General features: G+C 38.5%; 1 protein-coding gene across 7 annotated transcripts in view; it reads right to left on the reverse strand.

The window, feature by feature from the left end:
* Myo10a (unconventional myosin 10A) overlaps positions 1-24,117 on the reverse strand; it is a 106,555-nt gene that overhangs the window by 59,817 nt on the left and 22,621 nt on the right. For 4 of the 7 annotated variants that reach the window (XM_076316705.1, XM_076316706.1, XM_076316707.1 and 1 more), the window contains exons 3-18: positions 19,995-20,105; positions 8,389-8,477; positions 8,258-8,321; positions 8,064-8,173; positions 7,398-7,682; positions 6,591-6,768; positions 6,241-6,519; positions 5,830-6,159; positions 4,638-4,925; positions 4,399-4,556; positions 3,354-3,731; positions 2,721-3,064; positions 1,480-2,151; positions 1,021-1,292; positions 771-947; positions 144-597 (exon numbers count right to left, since the gene is read on the reverse strand). In XM_076316705.1, coding sequence (XP_076172820.1) covers positions 144-597; positions 771-947; positions 1,021-1,292; positions 1,480-2,151; positions 2,721-3,064; positions 3,354-3,731; positions 4,399-4,556; positions 4,638-4,925; positions 5,830-6,159; positions 6,241-6,519; positions 6,591-6,768; positions 7,398-7,682; positions 8,064-8,173; positions 8,258-8,321; positions 8,389-8,477; positions 19,995-20,105 — 4,189 coding nt within the window. Of the gene's footprint in view, positions 1-143; positions 598-770; positions 948-1,020; positions 1,293-1,479; positions 2,152-2,720; positions 3,065-3,353; positions 3,732-4,398; positions 4,557-4,637; positions 4,926-5,829; positions 6,160-6,240; positions 6,520-6,590; positions 6,769-7,397; positions 7,683-8,063; positions 8,174-8,257; positions 8,322-8,388; positions 8,478-9,641; positions 9,985-19,994; positions 20,106-21,501; positions 23,458-24,117 lie in introns of those variants that run through there. The other 3 variants (XM_076316703.1, XM_076316709.1, XM_076316708.1) reach the window with 3 other exon arrangements.

Below are 24,117 nucleotides of genomic sequence, written 5' to 3' on the forward strand. Positions count from 1 at the left end.
TCGAAGCAATCGTATAACATTACTGTAATATTTGAAGTTGAATAGTAAGCAAGAAAATCTGATAATATCATCAATCTGAATGTCATAGATGCTCTACGAAATTGGTGGTTTATATTAATATATATCGAAACTTTGACACTTACCAGGATATTGAGATTTGATGAATCTAGTTTGCGATCTGATGTAACTGCTCTTGTCGTCTTCTGATCGTCCAGTTTGACTGACCGATTGAATATCAGGATACTCGAAGTCGATCGTTAAATCTTCCTCTTCGATGTTTGGTTCCGTTGTCCTCGTTATTCTGCTGTACTTTCTCTCCTGCGCGATTTCATTCCTTGTCATGTACTCGACATTGCTAACGGCAGATGTTTCTCCGATCCTTTCGAGACTGTGATAGCGTTCGTTCAGTTTCGACGACGACAATCCAAGATTCGCTAGTTTCACCGGAGGCGATATCACTTCCGGTTGAAGTAAATTATCCAAACTACGACTACGTTGCTTTTCTTTTTCAAAGTATCTGTCGTTCAAAGCTGATTTCCGCGACAAACCAGTTTCTATTGTTGTTTCTAACATGGCTTCGTGAGATTGCTTTCTTGTCTGGAAGGTGTAATCGTTGTACAAAAATTAGGCGGTGATCGCTAAAATACTTCCGAAATATAATAACTTTAATTTGCTTTCCCCGAAACAGAACATCGAAAGCAATTTCGACTTTGTAAAAGCACGTCGATCGTGGAATATTTCAAATTAAATTTAAAAGAAGTTTAATTTACCGATGGCTTCGCCACAGGTGGCTGAGGCGGAGGAACAGCAGGCCGCCTAGGCGACTGAATTTCCGGTTCAACAGGTTTGTCCACAGTCTTTGGTACTGGTTTCCGTTCGAGAGGTTGGAAGGTCTTGAGAACCGGTGGCTCTATTTCTTGCTCCAATTCACGAATTATCTGCGTGTGCTGAAACGAATCGTGAAAAATTGTATAGCACGAGGTTACAACAGAATTCGTTATCTTAAATTATTCTACTCACCTCTCTCTTTTTAATGGGTGGGAAACTGTTCTTCCGCTGTTCTAGGAACATGTGCTTGGCAGCTGGGAAAGCTGGCGCCAGCTCCATTTCGGAGATCAGGTCAAGAACGTAATCGAAACCATTGGTTTCTGTCACAATAGCGTCTGGGCCATCCAACTGATTCCACAAAGTGATAGTCCAGCCAGAATTGTCAACGCCATGATTATGAACAGCGAGATTGGCCAATTCCTCGCAAGTTGTCCACGAATCCACTGCACAGTTGACCGTTTCACCTGAAAGTAATTTCGTTTACTCGTTTCGTTCAATTAATTCTGTTTCGATAATGACGCACTCGTATCTTATCAGCAGTACCGTGAACCTTGCAATTTTTCTTTCACAGAAAATAATAAGTATCTCTTGTGTCACTATAATGCACAGACTTATCGGGGAATCTATATTTGAATCCGTTTGGATACTCACCATCATAGAATCCTACACTCAGAGCCATGTTAACACGATTTCTGTTCGCTCTCCATTCCAACACGCAAGGTGGATAATTTCTCGGTACGTGATGCACAATTTGTTGATTGTTGCTCATTATCCTGAATATTGCTCTCTCGCCTTGCAGAAGCTTCCTCTGATAATAGGCTTTGTAACCATCGTACGCGTGATCTGACACGTACTTGAGCAAATATTTGAACAAAGTGGGACTTGGTTGGAAGGCTGACAAACAATTCGACAACAACAACCATCCTCTCTCTTTATTTGCATCGTTCTCGTTCTTCCATGTTTGATTGGCCAGTTGGCAGAGGATCTCGTCCCTCAATTTCTCGTTGACGATTCCTTTGTTCACGATATAATCACCCAGAGCCTGTTCTCTCTTTCCACTCAAATTGTTCTCGTTCATGAAACGAAGAATCATCTTGAAGATCATCAACGAGTCCGTGTAATCTTGGTCTCGAGCTTTCGCCAGGAATGGTGTCTTTATCGGTTCCCGTTTCATCCCGAAGATGTGACTTTTGAAATAAATGTTCGTGAACTTTGAGAATTGGTGTTGATCAATATCCGGTGGCAGACCATAATTGTGATGCATAGGGATCACTTGACCGACGACTTTCAAGAGATTTCTTTCCGTGTGTGTTGGTTGCCAGTCTATAGAGAACGAGTTACATATTTGAATGAAATCTGAATGGGAACAGTTAAACCAAGTTACTTGTAACTATAGCAAAGAATTTAGAAGAACGTGAACTTTTATTTGAAACAGAGACTTGGCTAATTATTTCATCAAATGAGATTTAGAATATGAATAAATGGTTTGAAACAGTTGTTGAGTTTCGAATAGCTGTGTGTAAGATGGCTCAACGCTCTGTAGTGTATTCTTGTAGAATAGAAATTCTAAGAGGACCCTATCTCTACGACAAATTAATGGCGTAGAGTCGAATAAAGATTGAATTATGTTTGATTCGTGTTATTATGTCTTTGCCTTATCGTCCAGGCGGTATCGATTTTATGACTTAGTTGGTCGATTCGAGTTTCGCGAGTCGGATTGACGACAAAATGTTTCACGATTAACGAAGCTGGTACAAACTATTTGGACCAGCACGCAGCAATAGAATTTTTCGTCGTTAACGCTACGAAACTCTGAGTCATCGGTGTTTTAGGCAATTGTGTCACAATTAGAATGTTAACGAGAGATTGTCCTTGTCTATAAAATAAATTACCGTCAAGTTTACTGTAGATAAATGCAAGTTCTGCAGGTATTTCTAAATGATTGACCCCAGCCACAGCTCTCGAAGTTCTTTCTTGTTCCTCCCGTTGTTGCTTCGCTTTAGCTCGTTCTTTGCTGGCCCTTTCGATTTCCGCCCTCTTCGCCATCTCTTCCTTCAAAACGCTAAACCTCTCGCGTTGTTTCTTTCCTCTGTATATTTTCTGCGCCATGAGCGTCGCTCTCTTCAACGCTCTGAACTTCTTCCTTTCTCGATAGCCACGATAAACGGCTTGAATCAGCACCGTGCTTCGTGAAATATTGAGGAACCTCCTCCTCGCGAGGAATCCCCTTGTGTATCTGCAATCGTGCAATTAAAAACGCATATAATTATTTCCCACATTAAGTGAAAGTATCGTGCGATATCTTCAACATCTCCTTTAATTTCGATTTCTAACAGATCCAGAAGCTGCCAATAGCGAACGTTACAATTTAATTTCACGCGATTGCTTTACCTTTGTTGAAAACATTCTACAAAATGTTCATTTCTCTCTTATCGTTTCTGTACTTTACACTCTAATAGTCTCTTTCAATTCACACGAGTAAAAGTCAAATATTTGATGATTTTTCTATGGACAACTTTCATTACCTCTGAACAGTTATGGCTGCCCTTTCTAGAATCAGTGCTCTGTTATACTCCAGAGTCCTCTCCAACGATTCCCGCAGGAACACCCTGGTGAGTCCCAGTTGATACTGAGACTGTGCCTCTTTCGGGGCAGCTTTATCCAAAATTATGCGACAAAGCTCCTTGTTGGGTGCTCCTCTGGGTAGATGCGTGGAAACGAGGTATCTGTATCGATCCACGAAATGTCCGAAAAGAAGTCGAACAGGGTAACCCGTTTTCCGAATGCGAATCGTTTCTAACATTCCTGTATAGCGTAGCTGCTCGAGAACGCATGGCATGTCGAATTTCATTGGCGCCTTCTCCGTGTTTGGCTTGATGCACCGCACGAACCACGGATTGCACCTGGAACGTTCAACGAATATTGCAACGAGTACTTTGCAGGCTAAAGAGAGCAGAAACTGCTCCCAGGGATTAACGATGAAGGTAAATCGTTTGAATTGTTGAATTGCAGCTAGTTTCATCGGAATCGCGTGGATTGGGTTCATCATTATCAACTACACTTTATAATCAGCTGATGGATGAAAAATATGGAACTGTTAATATATATCCGTTGTTAATAACAGTCTATTTTCGATTCTTTAATTAATCAGTCAGCCAATTGAATATTATTGTTGATAGGAACGATTTGAAATATGAGAAGGTGATGCTCTAGACATCAACTGAATGATCCGTTTTAATGTTTTCTGAAACCCTTGATAAAACTATCTGAAATTCTAATGAAACTGTAGAATATTTTTTGTAAATTGCAAGCTTTTCAGAGGACTTTTGGCGAAGAATTTGATTAAATTTCATAATAAATAAACATAGATTTCAGAATATAAAATCACATTAAGTTGTTATTCTGTTTAAATTTGAATATAAGATATTAAATATTTTATTAATTAAATTCTTTCTTAGAATCCTCCGTACTTTGGATAAAATTGAATAATTTTTCACTACTATGCTGTTTATTGAAAATTTATCATTTTAATTGAAATAATAAATAATATCAGTTTTGAGAGATGCTTACTGAGACATGGAATCCAGAAGTTGCTGCAGACTGTCATGAAACCGCGCAGATACGGTTGGCGTCCTCGGTTTCATGGTGACGAATCTACCATTCGGTTTATTCATAGTTTTGTTAGCCTCGTGAGTCGTCCTTACATGCTGGAACATTTTACTCACCATCTAGAAAGGAATTCAACATCCGAGGTAAATAACTACGAGCCTCGACGAAACATTGTTTTCGTCGAACGAGACAAAACTCACGGATATTTTGCTGCTTATTAATAATTCCACTACATCTGGTCTCAATGTATCTCTGTTTTTATCCAAGAAGCCTTCAACGTTATACCAAACTTGGCCGGCATAGTGTTTAATGGCGAACTCGGCAGAGTTCATTCTTGGCCTCGAGTACAATTCACTCAAGGCATGATTGTAATGACACTTTTCCAGGAACGAGAGATCCGTTGCTTTGGGAAAATTGCTTTCGTCATCCAGCAGATGAAGAATACCGACAGGTTTCTTTGCTATCAGATGTATCACTGGCAGATTGTCCTATACACCGAAGAAAAACTAATTCTGTCGCTACATACAACCTAATCCAATCAAATAAAGAGATATATACTTCAATTTTAAGTTCCCACGACAGTAACTATTCCAAGCGTTTAATTTTGCAAAATCAATGACGTACTTGCTCACGGTGTCGACAAATAAAATGATAAAGTAAGGGAGAGCGGGGTCGGTCGTAACACCGGGGCGGTAGTAACATCGTAAATATCTCAAAATATATAATAAACATAAGTACAAGTTTTCAGGTATATAGTGCAAAATAACATTTGAAACATGATCATTTATCATATTTATGTAGATGCAAAATAGACATCTGTATAACAAAGAAAGTAGCTTCGTGGTACTCAAAAGTTAACTTTTCTTGCTATTTTAGAATTGTAATATAAACGCTCTTTTAGCAAATATCTTCTCGTTTCTTGCTTTAAAACTTCAATTTGATCTCTCAAATATTATAATTTTGTACTTTTGGTTTTTAATTGTTCGCCCTTTCTATGTACCAAAATAATAATTTTGCTCCTTTTTATACACTGCTACAATTTATTTAAATAAATATCTTGATTTTCTAAAATTAAAATTGTGTTACCCCGGTGTACGGGACGGTTGTAACATTTTCTCCGCTTGTTATTTTTTATTATCATCTTGGACATTACTTGTACAACGAATTGCTCAAGAATATCAGATAATTAGATAATATGTTTGTACAAGAATTTCTGTTATAAATGCAAAAACTCCCGCGTAATCATCATTACTGACCCTGTTCTCCCCGATTCGTATAATAATAACGTACAATTCTTGATACGTCGCTACTATTTCGTCAAAATATCAGCATCTACTATCGAGTAAAATTTAATTCGCTCGTTTCAGCGACAACAATGAAATATTCACTTACGGTGTAATTGATGGTCGTCCAGTCAATCTTCTCCTTTGCATACTCTTGCTGCTCCAACTTGAAGATATGCTTGTTGAAGTAGAACTGAAGGTTCTCGTTCGCGTAATTGATGCACAACTGCTCCAGACTGTTCTCCGTGAAATTCTCGAAGCCGAATATATCGAGGATCGAGATCGCAGCCGTTTGTTTGGTTCCTTTGTAAACGATATGATTAACACGAGCAACCAGCCAGGAAAATAACGAACTGTACAAGGCTTTGGCGAAGGCATCCCTGGCATCCAGTGCCTGATCGATATTCAATGCCGTGAAGACTCTCTCGTTTCTTGCTTCCTGTAAACAAACACAATTACCCGTCGACCGAGGAAAAATTGGGGCAACGACGTTTCTTATAACGCTTTCTCTGCCACGCACTGTTGTTTTGGTCGTGAGCGCTCTGATGATCCCATCGGAGTTCACTTGTAGAAGATGAGCAGCCCAACGTATCTCCGCGTCCGAGCCGACCTCCACACCCTCCTGGCCGTGCCTCATTTGTTTACGGTGGAAGTAAACGTTCCCAAGATGCAACACGCTGGCGAGGATCTTGAATATCGTGTCTTGCTCCTCGGACGTGAACCCCAACACTTGCATCGCGGACAACAGAGCTTTGAAGTCCTGAGTGTCGCTTTTGCCATCGATCTCGCAGTTACCACCCTGAAAGCTGAAGTTGTAACCTCATCCGTGCATTGAGAACGGTAGCATTGTTTGATGTAGCATCAAATAACCTGGTTCAAGTAAAAGTATTTGTCCGGTGTCAGCAATCCGTATTTGTCCCTGAGTTGCTGATCGAGACCAGCTAAAAGTTCGTAGAACACATGGTAATTCCGTTCCTCCGATGCTTGGGTGACTATTCTACTTTTCTCTAAAAGGTACTGGGTTATTCTTCCTCCGACGATGACTCCACTGGAAACAACGAGTTCAATTATTCTTTTAGGTTCCACGATTTCAGACCGTGTTTCTTATACTTTACACTTTGTATTGTTCGAAATGATTAAGAGACGTTCGAAACGAATCGTTCGGTAATGTATCTAGTAGCTCAGAAGTTGTTCCTTTTCCGACATTTCGTTCTCAGAACAGTCCAGATACACGATTTTCTAACCCAGAATTTCTCAAAGTATGAGCCTCTAATCTCTCGGAGAGTTGCGTTGAAGTTCTTTAGAGTTACAGAGAATTTCGAGTATATGAAAAATACACTTATTACGAGCGAAAAACGTTTACGAAACGTTTCAACTGTTCTGAGCATTGTACTCCATTTTGTAAATTTTTCACCAATTCCCTTCAATACGATCGATCGAAAGAATGTCTGTTCAACGTCTGTGTAACCTTATTTCTTTAACATTTGAGTTCATTTGTTGTCATGGAAATTAAGTTTCACAAATATCTCTCCAAGTATTTAATTTCACTTTCTAATCGTTATTAATATACCTTGAATTTTACATGGGTGTTCGTAATTGAACGTTAAAGCGGCAGAATCGATTCCACGATGGTTGCAACCAATTTCGCAGTAATTTGTAACGGTACCGGACACTCACTCTCTGAAGTAAACCTCCAAATATTTCCCAAATCGGCTGCTGTTATCGTTCCTTGGGGTTTTCGCGTTCCCAAAGCTCTCCAATAATGGCGTCGCCTCGAGTATCTGTTCGGTGACAAGATTGTTCGGTGCTCGATTAACGGCTGCTAGATATTGCATTACGAGTTTCGTGGATTCCGTTTTTCCTGAACCGGATTCACCGGAAATGACGACCACCTGATTCGCGCTGGCATTATTTGCCGCAGTTACTTGACTGTACGCAGACGAGCCCACGGCAAACAGGTGTCTGCAATTGCATTGTAACATTTTTTCAATAAGAATTATCGTACGGTACGTTGCATCAAAATATTGTACAGTAGAATAACAGGAGAAACGTTATTACGAACGATTTAAATACTTGCAATGAAACGAGAAAACTCGTTTTCAGCATAGAATATTTAAAGTAATGAACTTCGAATACAGATACGTAGTATCTATAGATTGAAATACGTTATCGATTTGAAACCAAGAAACGATTAATCGAGGAGAATAAATCGCGAATGAATTAACAGAAAGGGTTAAGTGCAGTTCGCGATTCGTTTTGTTTACAATTGTGATATTGAATAAATCGTTTACTTTCTATATTACGGATACATATAGTTTTAATTTCAAATAAAATGAGACTCACGGTGGCAATGTGCCGAGTATTCGTCCTTCGTATAGTTTCACTTGGTCCAGGCCATAAATGTCAAACATTTTATACGGATTTACTGCCACTAAGATGCTACCTGTGTACGTCTGTCATTTGTGAAAAGAACGGTTTAATTATAATCGCAGGTAGTAATCGTTAATATTGATGAGGAATTAAACGAACAAACGTACGTATATTAATTCTTTGTCGTATCGAATCTTCAGGTTCCATAGTAAAGATGCTTCGTTGAGATCGCTGTTATGCGAATAATGCTGTTAGTTTCATTTTATAAATAATTTACAATTTTTAAAGTCGAACTTACGTTAACTGAATCATGTCTTCGATCCCATTTTGACCAAGATCCTGCCTTGGTTTCACTCCACTCAAATTAGTGAGGGTGAAGATTTGCGGCTGAAACATAAAATGAATTATATTTACCATTGTTTCAATTATATTGTCTAATCTTTTTACATTTTAATTTGTATTTGATACAAACATGTTTCTCATTTAATCGTCATTTGTCTTCATAGTAATCTGTTTACCAAATTTCATTCGATAAAATTTCCTATTTACATTAAAGTTTTGCACTGTGTAACATTTGCAATTCTACAGGTTTTAGTACAAGGAAGAATCTATCACAGAAAAATGTATGCGGTCGAACCAGTCCTTTAACCAGTTAAAGACCGCGCCCAAGTTAACAAGGTCAACATACTCGTTAGATAAACAAATGATGTTACGCTCAATGACTGAAATAATTAAGACTGAAAAGAAACAAGAACTATGCAACTCACAGCCGAAAATTTTAAATATATTTAAAGAAAAACTATGCGTAAAAAATGTAAGAAAATAATTCTACGTCTTGAAAGTGCCGCCATTTCGTCGATTTTAGAATTTTTCGAATTGTTCAATCATGATCGATTTTACGACGACACTTTCGATACAGCATCGCTAACAACTCGTGCACTATTCTAATAAATTATATACAAAAATACACGTAAAGTTTTCATAAGTGTATTAACAAAGGCAGAAAGTTTCAATCTAATATAATACTTCCCGTACTTTACCAGAAATCCTAAAGATTTCCTATTTTTCAACTCGAGACATTTTAAGAAGATCACCTCAGGGAGCAATTAATTTCTTTGAAACGAACAAAAGTTCAAAACGTTATCGATACATTGCACCTATTAATTTTGCGACAATACGATCGTGTTGTATCGTCGCCAGACATAATTATGTATCTCGACGGTTACATTCATGTCGTAACGTTCAAAAGAACGTGAAAACGAAATGTAAGCGTCGTGGAATTCTTGCCAGTGTCTCCGAAGAGGCTGAACAAAAATGTGTCTAATATTTTGCATCGAAATTAAAAACAAAAAAGAAAAAACACGATCCATCGTGCGATTGTGAAAAAATTCAATTGTTTTCGGAACAATAGTAAACGATGAACCGTGGTGCACGAAATTAAAGTTTGAATTACGTCGCACGTAATGAATGAAAATCGCGAAACACGCGAGATTTTCCTGGATGTTGCGCGTTCTCGAAAAGATATGCAAACGTCATCCCGCAGTGCATTACATTTTCGTCGATCACGCGAACGCAGAGGTACGCCAAGGGTTCCGGTGACTTCTTCGGCTTCGGTCTCAAGGTCGTGTCTCCAGGCGTCGCCCTCTTGATCGTACCCTGCCTCCTCGAGTGACTGCCAGTGTCGCTTTCCACGTCCTCTCTCGGACACGCGGGAAAAAACTCGCGGGAGGACGTCGACGAGGTCGTCGAGGAATCGACCGAGCCATCGTGGAATTCTTTGAGAGAGTCGTCGCCATCGTCGGGGAAGTTCAGCCCGCCGAAGGACGGCTTTAAACTCTTCAACACCGACTTCGTCGTTTTGTAATGCCACTCGACGAAGTCTTGCCGCGGCGCGCACAAGCACACCTCCGCGTCCTTGCAGTCGAAGACACTTTCTTTCCAGCGTAACCTTGACTTTTGAACAGGAACATCGTACCACGACTCCAACGTAGATTTCCGACACCGGCATGTTTCGGAACATCTGTCCGAGTCCGAGTACACCGTACCGTGATCAAGATGAAACTGTTCCGCGCGATCCCTGCCACCGAACGAATCCGAAGATCCTGATGTATTCGTGGTGTCGCCAGGGAGAGATATCTCGGAAGACAACGATCTTGGTGTCGATCCACGACGAATAATCGGTACATGGTAATGGTGATCTTCTGTGTTAGCCATTGCTGGTTTCACTGGTATCGATTCACGAATCGTTTGCAACCACTTTGGTTAAATCGATCGTCAAGGTTTCCATCGATGCTTCGCGAACCATCGGTGTGACTTCTTCTCTCAACGTTCCATTTTTCGATCATTTTCGTTCGAGATTCACCGGACAAATGATCCCATAGGCAACGTTCCAGAGGTTAGATCCGTTAACCCGTGCATCATGGTGGAACTTTCTTAGCAGCGGTCTTTTTTCCGGACGTTTTTTACCCGATTTCCACGACGGTTGCGACCCGATCTCCGTAGAGAGAATGCGCGTTAAAAAAAAGGAAGATTCGCGCGGATTCACATAAGACGCGAAAGCTACTCACGTGAGACTTAACCGGATACTGGGCTGCCTGAGTTTGCAGTTGCAATTCCATTGGCGTCGTCGCCGCGTTACCGCGGGGAATGCGACTCGTGAAGGTGTATCGACGTTCTGGCGAACTCGGTTTGCCGTAGTAAACAGAAACCGATCCCGTTAGAAGGTTTTAATGGGCGCCCCAGTACTTCGTGGAATTATGAAAATTAATTAAGAGCATCCTTTCACTGACACGGCGTCTGAAAGTCTTCCAAGGCTATTCGAGGTCACATGTTAACCCATTAATTATCGAATTATTGTTTACTCAAAATTGACGAAAATTTTCCGCAAACAAACTTATTTTCAATAACATCGACGTTTCAACTCTTCTTTTTGGATTCTCTTCGGGATACCAATTCTGAATGAATTTAGAAAAATTGCAATGCAGATTTGTGAAATGAAAATAGATAACAATTGTACTATACCTTAACTGTACAAACTGATCTTAAAAGTTATAAATATCTCTCTACTTACGGGTTCAAGGTTATACACTGGCATTATTTATTCGTGCAACAATTGTTCGAACACATTTAAAGTCAAATAGAACGAATTGTCGGTATTATTAAAAATATGTTTGTCCGAACTAGGGATGCTCTGTATTATTCGTTGAACAATCTTTTATTCGTAATGTAAATTCATACCAAAAAGAACAATAAATTCATTTAAGTTTGTCAAAATTTTGTTCTTTACATATAAATACGTAGTACGACTACTACACGTTTGTATTCAAATATTCTTTATCATTTCTTTTTCAAGAAGAAAAAAGTTTTTTTTTCATGTTACGACGTTTCTACTAATAGGACACTGATACCTAGAAGTATCTAATAATATCGAGAAACTTGTATAGCGCATAGTGTGGAATAACAAAGAACAATGCTGTAAGCTTTTATAAATAAGCTTATAAGTAAGCTTTTATTTTTTTCTAGTAAAGAATCAAAATAACGTATGATAGAATTTGTTTCACTGATCACCATCTGGGAATATTGAAGACTAGAAAAATCAAGTAAATCATTGTTGAATATAATATTTTTAAATTCGTAATACACTATCAAAACGATTGCAAGAAAGTTTCAATGAAATTTATTCGAGTACCAATCCTATACTTGAAAGATCACACGATATTCGAATATGTTTTAATACACGGACAAAAATTGTTTTGAATGTCAATGCAAATAGGACACTGATACTTCAGTGGGTTAATTTTCATTCTAAGTTGCAAGATTGCTTCTTGCGAGTGATATCATTGAAAATAGTCTACGACTAGTTTTACAGGTATTTTCTTGCTACGAGTGTACTCGAGGTAACATGCCTTGAAATATAATACGGAATTCTCTGTTGTAAATTAACTATATTTAACCGATTTATAATTCTTTTATTTAGTACAGAGCTATTAAATAAACATAAACTGTTCTGCGGATAGTGTGTAGGAAAATATATTTATGAAAATTACACGATACAAATTGTTGTACTTTTCAATTATTTTGTATGGTTATCATTTATCTTCAATAACAACCATATGGTATTTATTTATCGATTATGAAAATGCTATAAAATTAATATTCGATCTAATGAACTAGTTACCTCCGAAAGGTGTAATTGTAGTTCTCAGAGCAAAGAAGTCACAATAATTTTCATTCAATGTCAAGGGCACGTTCATATTTATAATAAATTTAGAACATTGTTATAAAAAGAATATCCATTTATAATTAGTATTTGTGTAACGACTGAAATATTATACTGGTAATTCTGAATAATGTGTAGCTCACTGAATAATGAGATTGCTTAATACCTTTAACGTTACTCTTATGTAATTATGAAGTAAATCTCACATTGCTACGCCTGTGTGCATCGTCATCTATAATGGGACACCGTTGAACCAGACTCTGCTACCAATGCACGACAATGCTTCGAGAAATCGAACATGAGACACTACTACGTAGAAAAGTAATCAAATGCTAAAGTCGAGTTGTACAACGATGATTCGCGCGTGTCGTGAAAATAAAATTACAAGCGAACTCGATAACTTAGCTCATCAACTAATATTACGTTAACGTTACGCTTACTTGGAAAACAGGTTAGAACTTTAGAAACGTAGTAAATTTTATGGTACGCAACAAATTGCTGACTTCCTTCACCAGTTTCTTCTGTAATATTAAATAATAATACTTGTGAACATGTTTGTTTATCAATTTTGTCATCAATACTGTGTCTTGAACAAAGATTTGGTATTTCTAAAACATAATAAAAGAACGTCTTCGCAACATTTCGTTTTTATTGGTTTATATCCTTATCGAGTGCATAAAAGAATTCTCATTATGTGATGAACATAATGCCTATAAATATTGTTTTGTTTTTCAATATACATTCAATTTAAAATTATTCATTTCTTGTTTCTCAATATTTCAATTTTACTCTGTAAACATTACGTTTCTCATCGTTAATCCGATTTTTTAAATATTTTGTAACTTTTAATCACAGAGTTATTTGAGCTATTTGATGAGCACTTACACGAATAATTTCACGAAAAGTTGTGAAAATTTTCTTTTATATTCTTCTGTGATATAGGAAAGAAAAATGAAATTTACAAGTAACGAATACAATTAACTTTTTACAAAAGGCAGCAACTAGTCATGTAAGAGGTTTATGAACGAGTACTAATATCTATAATACGAATATAAATTAATGATTTAAATAACCGTTTAAGATCTCGAGTTTTTCCCTAACTCTATTAAATAGTATTTTATAAAACGGTACATTCTTTTACTATGTAATTCCTTGTAACCTACAATTAGTTATCACCGGCATTACGTGGCGATTACGAACCTATCATTAGAGTAATTTACCAGAAACGGTTAATAAACTGAAAATATATATCCTTTAACCATGGAATCTTCGACTACGGCTTTATCCTAGTTGGGAATACATATTTTTGGTTATATTCGAGTAAACGTGTCACTCGAGGTATATCTTCGTATCTATATTTAACTCTTATAACGGAATCCTAAACGGATGACTAATCGTCGTGGGATTAAAATGGTTTCTGAGCAAATCTGTCGATTCTGTTAGTAATATTTGCCAGTTATTTAAAACGAATCAGATTTTTATTTAAGAACTATCCATTTGTCCTATAATTATTGTTTTCATCCGCAGTGTAAGTCTACGAATAATAATAACACTTTCTAAAAACGAAGTAACGGGATTATCTAGGCTGAATATTTGCTGTGGAGCTTGAAGCAAAAGTTTCGCATAATTACTTTTCTAGCTGTACCAGGGAACTCTGCTTTTTAACTCCTTTGGAGAAGAGGCTTAGAAGATTTAGAACGCCAAATACAATCTAATATAGTTAAACATGTTAATAAATTACTGTGACTCGGCTGTCAAGAAGATGTGGAACACGTAAAACAGTATCCAAGCGTTCATTTTGTTTAACGTCGTATCAGATGTATAAAACTAGGCGAATTGCTCGATATTTTGCGAGATAGAAACTATTTCTTGAATGTCAAAATTATATCAGTGCCTCTTCTGGGAAGAATGTTACGATGTTATGTAGCTTGTTAGACTTTAAATTGGGCTATTCTGCAAATACACTTCACATTTCATCACAATTGCTTCAGCCATTTTCCCATGATGCGTTAAGAAACAGACAGACGAAACTTCATTTTATTCGTACAGAGTAGGATGGGATTATTGATGTAAAAATGGATCGAAAATGTAGAATAAAATAATTTCACATAAAGCTTTGTTATCGAGGTAATCACATGCACTTAGCTGTCAATTTAACGTATCTCTGAAGATTACAACTATTTCTGCTCGTATTTGCATTTATAAACATTGTCAATGCGCTTTACCTTCTATCATCTCTGTTATCTCGCTCGCTATCAGTCTTTATGTACCATCATCACCATCAACAAAGCTATTGCGGTGGAAGAATACAACAATCGTGCACATGCTGCTCGCATTGAGATTGTGACAATGCAAGGAATTACAAATTCCTCATTGCAGAAACAAATTTTATTCTACACTTTCGACTTACTTTTACGCAAGAAATCGCTTCTTGCTCAATTTTATCACCCAGTATAGGTACAACACCAGAATGGTTGTTCTTTCTTCGAAAATTTGACTTTTGTTTCTTCTTATATTTCCCAGCATTTATACTTTCGCTCAAAATTGTTGAGCCTTTTTCAATTTTCATAGAAATAAACCTTTTTATACACATATACTTGTTTCAACAAAAATTGTACTCCTTCGTATTAAAAGAATATTACATACCATAGGTATTATTTAGAAAAATAGGAAAAGTTTACAAAACTGTTTTCCGTGTAAGAAATAAGGGAAAAATTAGATATTGTAAATTTCCTTTAGAGAAGTTGTAAAAATTAATTTAATATTGAGTAATTTTGCTAAGCATATCTCTCCTAGCGATCAATTAATTAGGTGTTCCAATTTCGATATTATTTTGTAAACAAGTGACAGGAGGCTTTCGGTATTAAGCAATAGTTTACTTCAACAAATTCTCACTTGTTTGAAGTAGTTCACCGAGAGAGATCGTTATGAATTCACAATAATAAAATGTCGAAACTTTACTTATATAATGCCAAATTTATTACCTTTAAGAATTATAGTTTCACGAAAAACTAGAGTATTCTTTTATTACTTTTGTTACGTATCAATTGACAATGTGAAGCTTAAAAAGCAATTCTTCGATAAGATTTACCAGAGTCGTTTATCAAGCTGATATTATACAATTAATTTAACGTTTTGATCCATGTTCAGATTTTCTTCACGAGTATAATTAAGGTTTAAATGGTTTAAATAGCCACATGATCGGAACGAATAACGTGTCTCGTAATGATCTTAGTTACTGTACTTAATAAGATGAAAAATAAATTTAATCCGTAAAGAAAACAGACTTATGAAACTACAATTACCTTACAAGTAATATTATCAAAGATGTAGTTTCGTAATGCGAGAAAAATGTTCGTGTATATACAAAAAGCTATTAATTTACTTTTAATGATCGAAATCTACATCAAACTTTTGAGTGGCAGTGTACGTTTCCCTATTGCAAATTCACTGTATGTTTTATTGGTCATAAAAGCATATATTTGTTTTTACTGTACCAAGTGTATTAAATATAAAATTGAAAAACATTTGTAACCGACTTTCAATTTTCTTTTAGTACATCCGACATCATTTTCAAACACAAGAAACAGTTATAATCGCAGTATAAAAATCACATCAAATAAAAAATGATAACAATTCTTATCTTGGCACATAACAGCAAACCAATATGTCCAATGGTTGAAGTTATTATGGGATAAAGTATTATATATTGGTTGCACGTTTATGGGTAAAAAATAAGCACCTGCGTAAAAATGGTAAAAAATTAGCTATTTGAGAGTAACATCGATCGTTAAAAACATCACGTTTTCGTGCATTACGTGACTTACTTCTGTGATAATGTTCTTTATAAAATAATTGCTGTTTTTATAGGACTATGGCTTTTTTATGGATTGAATTTATTTTTCGTTTCATTAAGTACGATAAGTAAGATAATTACGAGACAAGTCACTCGTTCCGATTAGATGGTCTTTGCATCTTAATTATATTCCTGAAGAGAAATCGAATATAGCTCAAAACGCGAATTAATTCTATAATACAATCTTGATAAATAGTCCTAGAGAGTGTCATCGAGAAATCTTTAAATTGACACATTATCAATTGATACGTAACAAAATCTAACAAAAGAATTTGGCATTTATTAAATATAATTTCAAGAATTGAAACAACTTCCAAGTAAGATAATTCAAATAATTATGAAATAAATCACTCGTTCTGAACACGTGGATTTTCCGAGGCTTAGTTCTGAAAAGTAATACTCGAACTTGAGAACAACACATCGTCTCCCCGTTAGTTCGACTAACGTTCAACCGTATGTGCAAGGTATGTATCGACCCGATCCAGAATCGACGTATTATTTCAATGATGGACGTGCGTGAGGGAAAGAAGAGCCGTGAATTCACGAAAGTGAAAGACGGGGAACGCGAAAAACTCGGGGACACGATTGTTGCCAATACGGTGTCCTTGGAGCTTGAAAGTGCAGGAAGGTGTTGCAAGTAGCCGGCACGCTGCCCCTTTTCGATATGCACTTTCACGCCGGGATCGACACATCGCACTGCTGGAGTAATTTTCCAAGGTATCGCGGACCGCCTTAGCGGAAGTATTTCGCCAAGTATGCGTGGTATTCGACTTTCTATCCGGGACCCGACGCATTTGACTGCTTCGTTAGGTGGCCACAACGGGAATCTTGTTTCTCGACGAATATTTTTTCGATACTCTTTCTGCTTCGTGTCGATGTACGGAACTTAAAGGCCGTCTGATGTTACAATGAACGGATCATGTTTGTTTTCATACATTATCTTTCCCGCTTAAAAAATTTATCGATACTGCCTTTCAAGCTTTATTTACCCATCTTCCTCGGAATATTACTAATTTTCAATCAGTGTAGTTATTGAGCATGTATGTAACGTTTTCAGCCTCTGGGTCCTATTCGGTGAAACAATATATATTTAAGAAAAATAACTGATTTTATAATGTATTGTTCTATCAAAGAGAACACACACTAAAGGTTTAAAGTGATAAATGTTCAATGACTAAACAGTATTAAGTGTGGTTTCAATTGTTTTTGCAAGAGCATTTTATAGTCAAATTATATTATTCTACGATCAATAATTATTATTCTTTGATTCATTACATCTTTATATTTTTTCATCCGTGTTTACGTATACATTTTGCCCCCTTTTATTTTAATCAATATCGATTTGTAAATACTTAATGATAGCTTCGAATAAGAAGGTCAAAATGTTTTGTATAGAATATTGAATTATTGCAGGGTTTCCGTAAAATAATTGTTGGTTCGCACATATCAACAAGGAAGGAATCTTTTCCTAAACAATCGTTAACAAAAATTCGAAGATGACCATTTTCGGTAGCCGTTGGAAAAGAATAACGTTTACATAACATGTGTACAAAGGAATCCGGAAAAAATAGTCATTTAATCGACAGTGATGTGAAAGTTATAATAAATGCGACCAAATATGGAATATGGGAGAATTAGCGAGAACAACTCATCTAATTGATAGGCGTTGTTCTTGACTTCTTCACACGGTACTTCCTTGCGAAGTAATTAATCCGAAAATTGTTAAGATAATCTCTGGAAGGTCTAGCAAAACGGATAAACAGTTGTACAACTATTATTTTAGGGGAGCAAAAATTAAATTGTATTCGATTCGCCTAGGATGCATTCAAAATGACTCCTTCGAAAAGTAATACTACTAAAGAACACGACCGTAAACATACATACAAATACACGATAAGCTTTTGTATAATACAGAGTATACGTTTCGCAATATAGGAAACTACGTTATACAACAGTATAAAATGTGAAAATATGTTGTTCGATTACAAAAAAGAGGAAAATAAATTCATCAATTTTTTCGAAAGTCAAACGAACTGATGCAATACTATAAAATCATAGCGTAAAGTCGAACATATCGATGTCGAAGTGTTTACACAACTAAACATTCCTCGGTGTTGATATATTTGAAACTACCCTTACGCGTTATAGAAAAATTATCAAAATTTTTCAGTCTGTATTAAATGGTGGTTTACTCTGTTTATACGTATCTGTGTCGGTGGATATTTTTAATTATTAAGTTCAAATGTATGTGTTCCGTAACAATATTACTTTCGGAAGGCTACCTACCTAAGGCAGTTATTTTCTAGCATTGCGCGTGGTCGCATTCTTAACGAACAGCGTAGCAGTTATTGCACTCCTATAGGAACAGTTTTATGATTTCACCGTTTCGCTAGACCTTCCACAGACTTTTCGAACAATTTCCTGAATAATTACTACGGGAACAGATGGTGGTATGTGGAAGACGAGGATAACGCACATCAGTTGGGTGAGTTGTACTTGCTGTGATATTCGAACATTTAGACGCGTTTATTTCAACTTTCCCATCACATGTCGATTAAGTAACCATTGTTTCCTGATTCTCTAGATTGTATCGAGATATCTTATGTAAACGTTCTTCCTTTTCAACGAGTACCAAAAATGACGAGTTTTGAGCATATCCTTCATTGTTCGGTTTTGTGCACATTACAGCGAGTTAACGATATACGATAGAGTTTGGATCGTACACGATTTCCTGCTTGGAAATGTCTTCAGTTGTTGATAATAATTTTTGCTTAGTAACGACGACATCGACTTGAAAAATCGAATTCAAATTAAATAATTTGCATAGCTGATCGAAGAAACTAAAAACTAAACTTAACAGGCGTATAGTGTGTATGTGAACAACGGGAAGTATTTAATTAATTTTCAAAGGCATCGACGTATCACTTTCCCCAGGAAAACTTACGTTTTTCTTCCACAGGATTGACCGGAGGTTTAATCAAATATAGCTGAGAGAAGGATCTTATCTTTCGCCATCAAAGATATGAAAATGATTTTAAGTTCAAGACAAATTCAATAACAATCAAGATCTCCGTTAGAAACACACGTAACAGATCCACCTAATTGTGTAACAAAGGAGAATCGACTCACGGTTGAACATATATTAATCGAATGGGAAAAATATTGAAGAGGTCGATGCTCGGACCAAACCCGAACGAAATAATTAAATAATCTCTAACAAAACCTAAACACAGGATTAACAAGTCGAGAACGCGCTTATGAATACAAAAGTACATATAAAATTGAAATATCATACACCTAGATCGCTACAATAACTATTCAACTATTTCTAGCTATTGTCTCTGTGCCAAATTGTTTCGACAAAAAATCAATGAAACATACGACGTCGAGCGACCGCTTGAATCGTGCATCGTCTTAAGAAAATGCAGAATAACCGGTTGTTCGTTGGCCTCGAAGTGGACTCGTATTGTTGACTAGCGCGTAGCCTAACACACTTCTATCCTGTTCTTCTATCCCTTCGAGATAATAACATACGGTGCAGTTTCATTGTTGGTCTGTCTATGGGGACGAACGGTAAATATCCGATTCCTATTCAGTCGGGAAAGTAACGAGCGGTTCGTCGTCGAACCGTCGATGCAAACAACGCGTTTAGGTTCCATGCATCATAAGCGAAGACGTATCACGGAACTTGCGTAACTTATGCGACCGATGGTTTGAATGGCGAATAATTTACACACCGAGTCTGTCCCCTTTCTACTCGGCACAGGGTTTCGACAGGGGTCATTCGGACTCCAGCGAGAATCTGGAAAAAATTAATTGATTTTCGTACCTTGCCAGCGATCACTGCTTGGACGGAGAGCACGTTGGCGGCTCTGTGGTACTCCAAAACTTCACCCGGTAACACGTGGCCGACACCAGGGTCGAACCACACCAATTCACCCTGAAAAAGAAAGGTCGAGGAAAGATGAATTTTTTGCTTCGAATGATCCTAAGACACTCGTTAAAGGGATATCCTCTACTTTCCGGTAGTAAAGAGTAAGGACAGAATTATGACCAAAAGTAGAAAAATACACCTGCAAAGGGCAAGAGTTGTATCGTAGTTTATAATCGAGGAAGATACCCGTAGGTGATCGATGGAAGATCATTTTACTATCGATGCAGAGATACACGGAGAATGATATTTATGTCTAAGGTTTCTTTTTGTAATTTGATTGGTACTGGATATAGTAGATATTGTAGGAATACTCATTTAAGTTGTCCAATAGCTTGACTTTCATTTCATGTCGAAATCTATTATTATTTGAAGAATTGCAGGTGGTCGATTTCGAAATTCGTTTCTCTTTTAATGAGAAAGAAATTTGTGTAAAAATATGTAAAGATAGAGATCTGCATACACGTAAGATTTCTTGTCGTACCTTGTTCGTTATTAACAGATATATAATTGTTTTAATTTTAAAGGGAATTCTATTACGAAAGAATGGAGAATATTGATGAAACCTGAGAAAAGAAATTAGAGGTTCAATTACGATATTGTGCAAAAAATTATGTCCTAGTTAGAAGAAATATACGTTTATCTTCTATTTTGAACCGTTGTTCGTGAAAATTGTTTCTGTACTAATTTTGAATGTTTTCAGAAAATGTCCAGAGTTATTAATTTTGGATAACAAGAAAACAAGCATTCTTAGAATTTCATAAAAATTCTGCACTATTGAAATTTTTGAAAATCTATTCCTTTTAATTGTTAGGCCGATTAAATGTGAAAAACATGGAACTGCATGGATCCGTAAGTATGTTTACATAGTAAAAGACTTCCATATTGGAATACATTTTCGAAGCACTCTCTTTCCATAACTGTTCTCTGCGACTCTAAACACTGCACATTTATATTTAGTTGCTTATGAAAGACCAACAGTCATTCTACGACATTTTCACAAACGGAGTTGAAAATTTTAAATATCCTCATTAACGTGTAAATTTAAAAGATCTACACACCGAAGAGATCGTTTGTAGACACACCCATTAGTCCCAGAATTCTAAGAGTATTCCGTACCAGAAACATGCAAAAGGAAATGAGTCGTAGAATGAACTCTCAATGGAAGAACAAAGATGGGAAGATAATTAACCCTTTCGGTGCAAAGATTAGAAGGCTCGGTACGAGGCGTGGGCGGAAATCCTATGGTCACATTTATCGAGCATATACGGTGATCGCCCTTAGGCGTTTACCGCGCGCGAATGCACCGATCGAACGCTTACGAGCGTCTACGACACCCAAAGGATTAATCACTGATCGATTACTGCGAATCTTCCCCGTCAAAGCACTTTGAATCGATGCTAACCATTTTCACGTTCCATGATGGATAGGATGGTGCACTTTCGACCTTCGTGGCACCATTGGTCGAAGTTTGCACTTTTCTCTTCCCGGTGCAAAATCCAAAAATCGAGGACGTCGTCACCGGTGAACTCGAACGACCGCTATGAGCGTCGTTGTAAGCTCTGGCGTGACTGGCCGCGGACTTCTTCACGTAGTTTGATCTCTCCTTGCTCTGTTTCGTCGAGATTCCAGTTTCCTTGGACAGTTTCCTGTGACAGTCGGTCCCTGGCGGCTTCTCGGTCGAACACTTTCTCGAACTTTTCACATAACTGGGAAGAGTGGTCGCTAGCCTGGCCGCGGCGTCAATCTCCCGATGAGACGGGCGAAAGTTTTCGATCAGTCTGCTCTGTGACTTCGATCTGTGTTTCGTCGACTCCTTCGATTTCGTCCAATTGTCGTTAGATCGAGAGTCCAGCGTGTGGGAGCCGGTCACGCGGAAAAAGCCATTTGTTTCCTTGGATCGGTCGGTATCGATCTCGCAGGAATCCTTGCTGTCGTGGACGTCGTAGTCCCTGCTCTGATACGATTGACTTTCTGACTGATATTCTGACGGAATGTCAACAGAGTCTTCGGTCTTCGAGCTGTTCTGGTCTTCGTAGACATTCGTGTCTTTCATATTGTCGATGATCCTCCTACGCGACATAGTCTGATGACCGGTATCTACGTTAACTTCGAGCCTACCGTTAGCACCATCTTTCGGATCAGTCTTGTGATTATGGCTCTGAAAGCCTTTCGGCGTTCTCCGAGACACTTTGGCGTAAATCGCATTCCGCTGGGGATTCGTTCTCATGTCCACGAGTGGCAAAGTAGCCGAGTGATACGGCGCGTCGGGCACAGGGTCGCGAAGATGTCTCGTGGTCGTTCGAAACTCCACGTCCACGGCCCTTTCTCTGACATGCGAATGGCCTGGCCTCGAGTACCTGGACAAGGTGTTCAATGACAACCCGGAACCTCTTAGAGCGCCGGTGTTCGTTGGCAACGAAGTCTTCCTTCTGCGTATCCTTCCGTAAACCGGTGGCTCCTTTTTCACCGCATCTTTGATCAGTCTAGGGCTAATCCAATCTTCCGTTAGACGGGATGTCCTCGACGCGTGAACGATCTTGGGCAAGGTCGATGGTCTCGGCGCAAGGCCGCTGTTAATGTCCTGCAGCTTGGCAGTGACTGTCAGGAAATCGCAGACCGACCTGGACTCTCTCTCGTCCTCTCTGCCCCACCTAGCGCTTCTCGGCCTCGGGACGTTCCTCGGGAAACTGGAAGAGGTGCCACCTTTCGCCTCTGAACTTTCTAGCTTCGCGTCCCCGTGACTCCTTCCCCGAGATACCGCAACTGGCCCGTCCACGCTGGCGCGTCTGCGCAATATATCCTGCCTCGAGATTTTTCGGAAAGCCTGAGACGCCTGGACCTTTTCGGAATCCTTGTACGATCTTTTGGCGATAGAGGGTAGAGTTCTGGGCCTCTCTTGTTGATCCTTATCGACGTCCACCGATCGTTTCCAACGGTGACGCATCGTGTCTGCATATTTCGAGGTAGCCTCCCTCTCCTCCTTCTCTTTGTTGTACTTTCGAAGGATTTCTTTTCGCGAGACAGCCAGGTCTCGCGGGACCGTGTAGAATACTTCCTGATGGGGCAATACACCGGCCCTTGGTCCGATCTCTATGACGATTCTAGGGTCTAGGTGCTGCGAGTGACCGGAAGTGTGATGCCTCTTAGAGCGTTCCGTCGATACGCCGGAATTTGGAGCGGAATTTGTATCTGGGTCTGGGCCGGTGGAATTATGCAATGCGCGTCGAACGGATAACGGTTCCACGCCGGCGTAGAAAGCTTCCGAGCGCGTGTTTCGTGACGAAAACCGATTCTTCGAGGTCGACGATCGCGTAGACCTGCGCTCGGGTTTCTTGTTGCACGCTACCGTGGACTCCATGTTGCGCGCATCGGTCAGCGTTCGATTTTAATCCGCATTATCGGTCTTTCGTCCCGCTCGATCGCTTCGATCTTGACAAACTCGATTCGAAATTGCATTCGACCTCGTTGCGACTCGAGGGGTCACGATCTCGATCGATACTCTCCGCTCACCGACGAATACGTTCTTTCGGGAAATTTCGAGAAACGTCCATTGAAAGTACAACGAAGCTAACCGAAAGCCTTTCGGTGTTCGTTCGTCGAACGTCGATTCGTGACGGTTCTTCGCGACGCGTAGCTCAAAAAACGAGAGTCAAAATCCCATCGAAAGCTTCCTCGGGTCACTCGATCGTCCACTTTCTGGCGCGCAAACCGGTAACGATTCGCCGAACGCTCGCCATCGTTCGGCACTACGTTCGAACTCGCGATTAGTATGTAGCGTTCAAGTTTTAAGGATTGCACTAACGGGAACGTTAATTAAATCACAACCGGACGACGGAGCACGTAATTTAGCAAAACCGTCCGGTGTTTTCAACGCGCGCCGGTGCCGTTTAAACATCAATTAACACCGAGTACCGGGAATTCACGTGAACCTGACATTGTCACCGGCTCGAATCGTACGAGTTTTGCCAGATACCAGTTTCCCGTTCAACCAGAAACCGAGTTTCTAGTCCCAATGTTA

Source organism: Ptiloglossa arizonensis, chromosome 7 (assembly GCF_051014685.1).
Source record: "Ptiloglossa arizonensis isolate GNS036 chromosome 7, iyPtiAriz1_principal, whole genome shotgun sequence".
Taxonomy (NCBI): domain Eukaryota; kingdom Metazoa; phylum Arthropoda; class Insecta; order Hymenoptera; family Colletidae; genus Ptiloglossa; species Ptiloglossa arizonensis.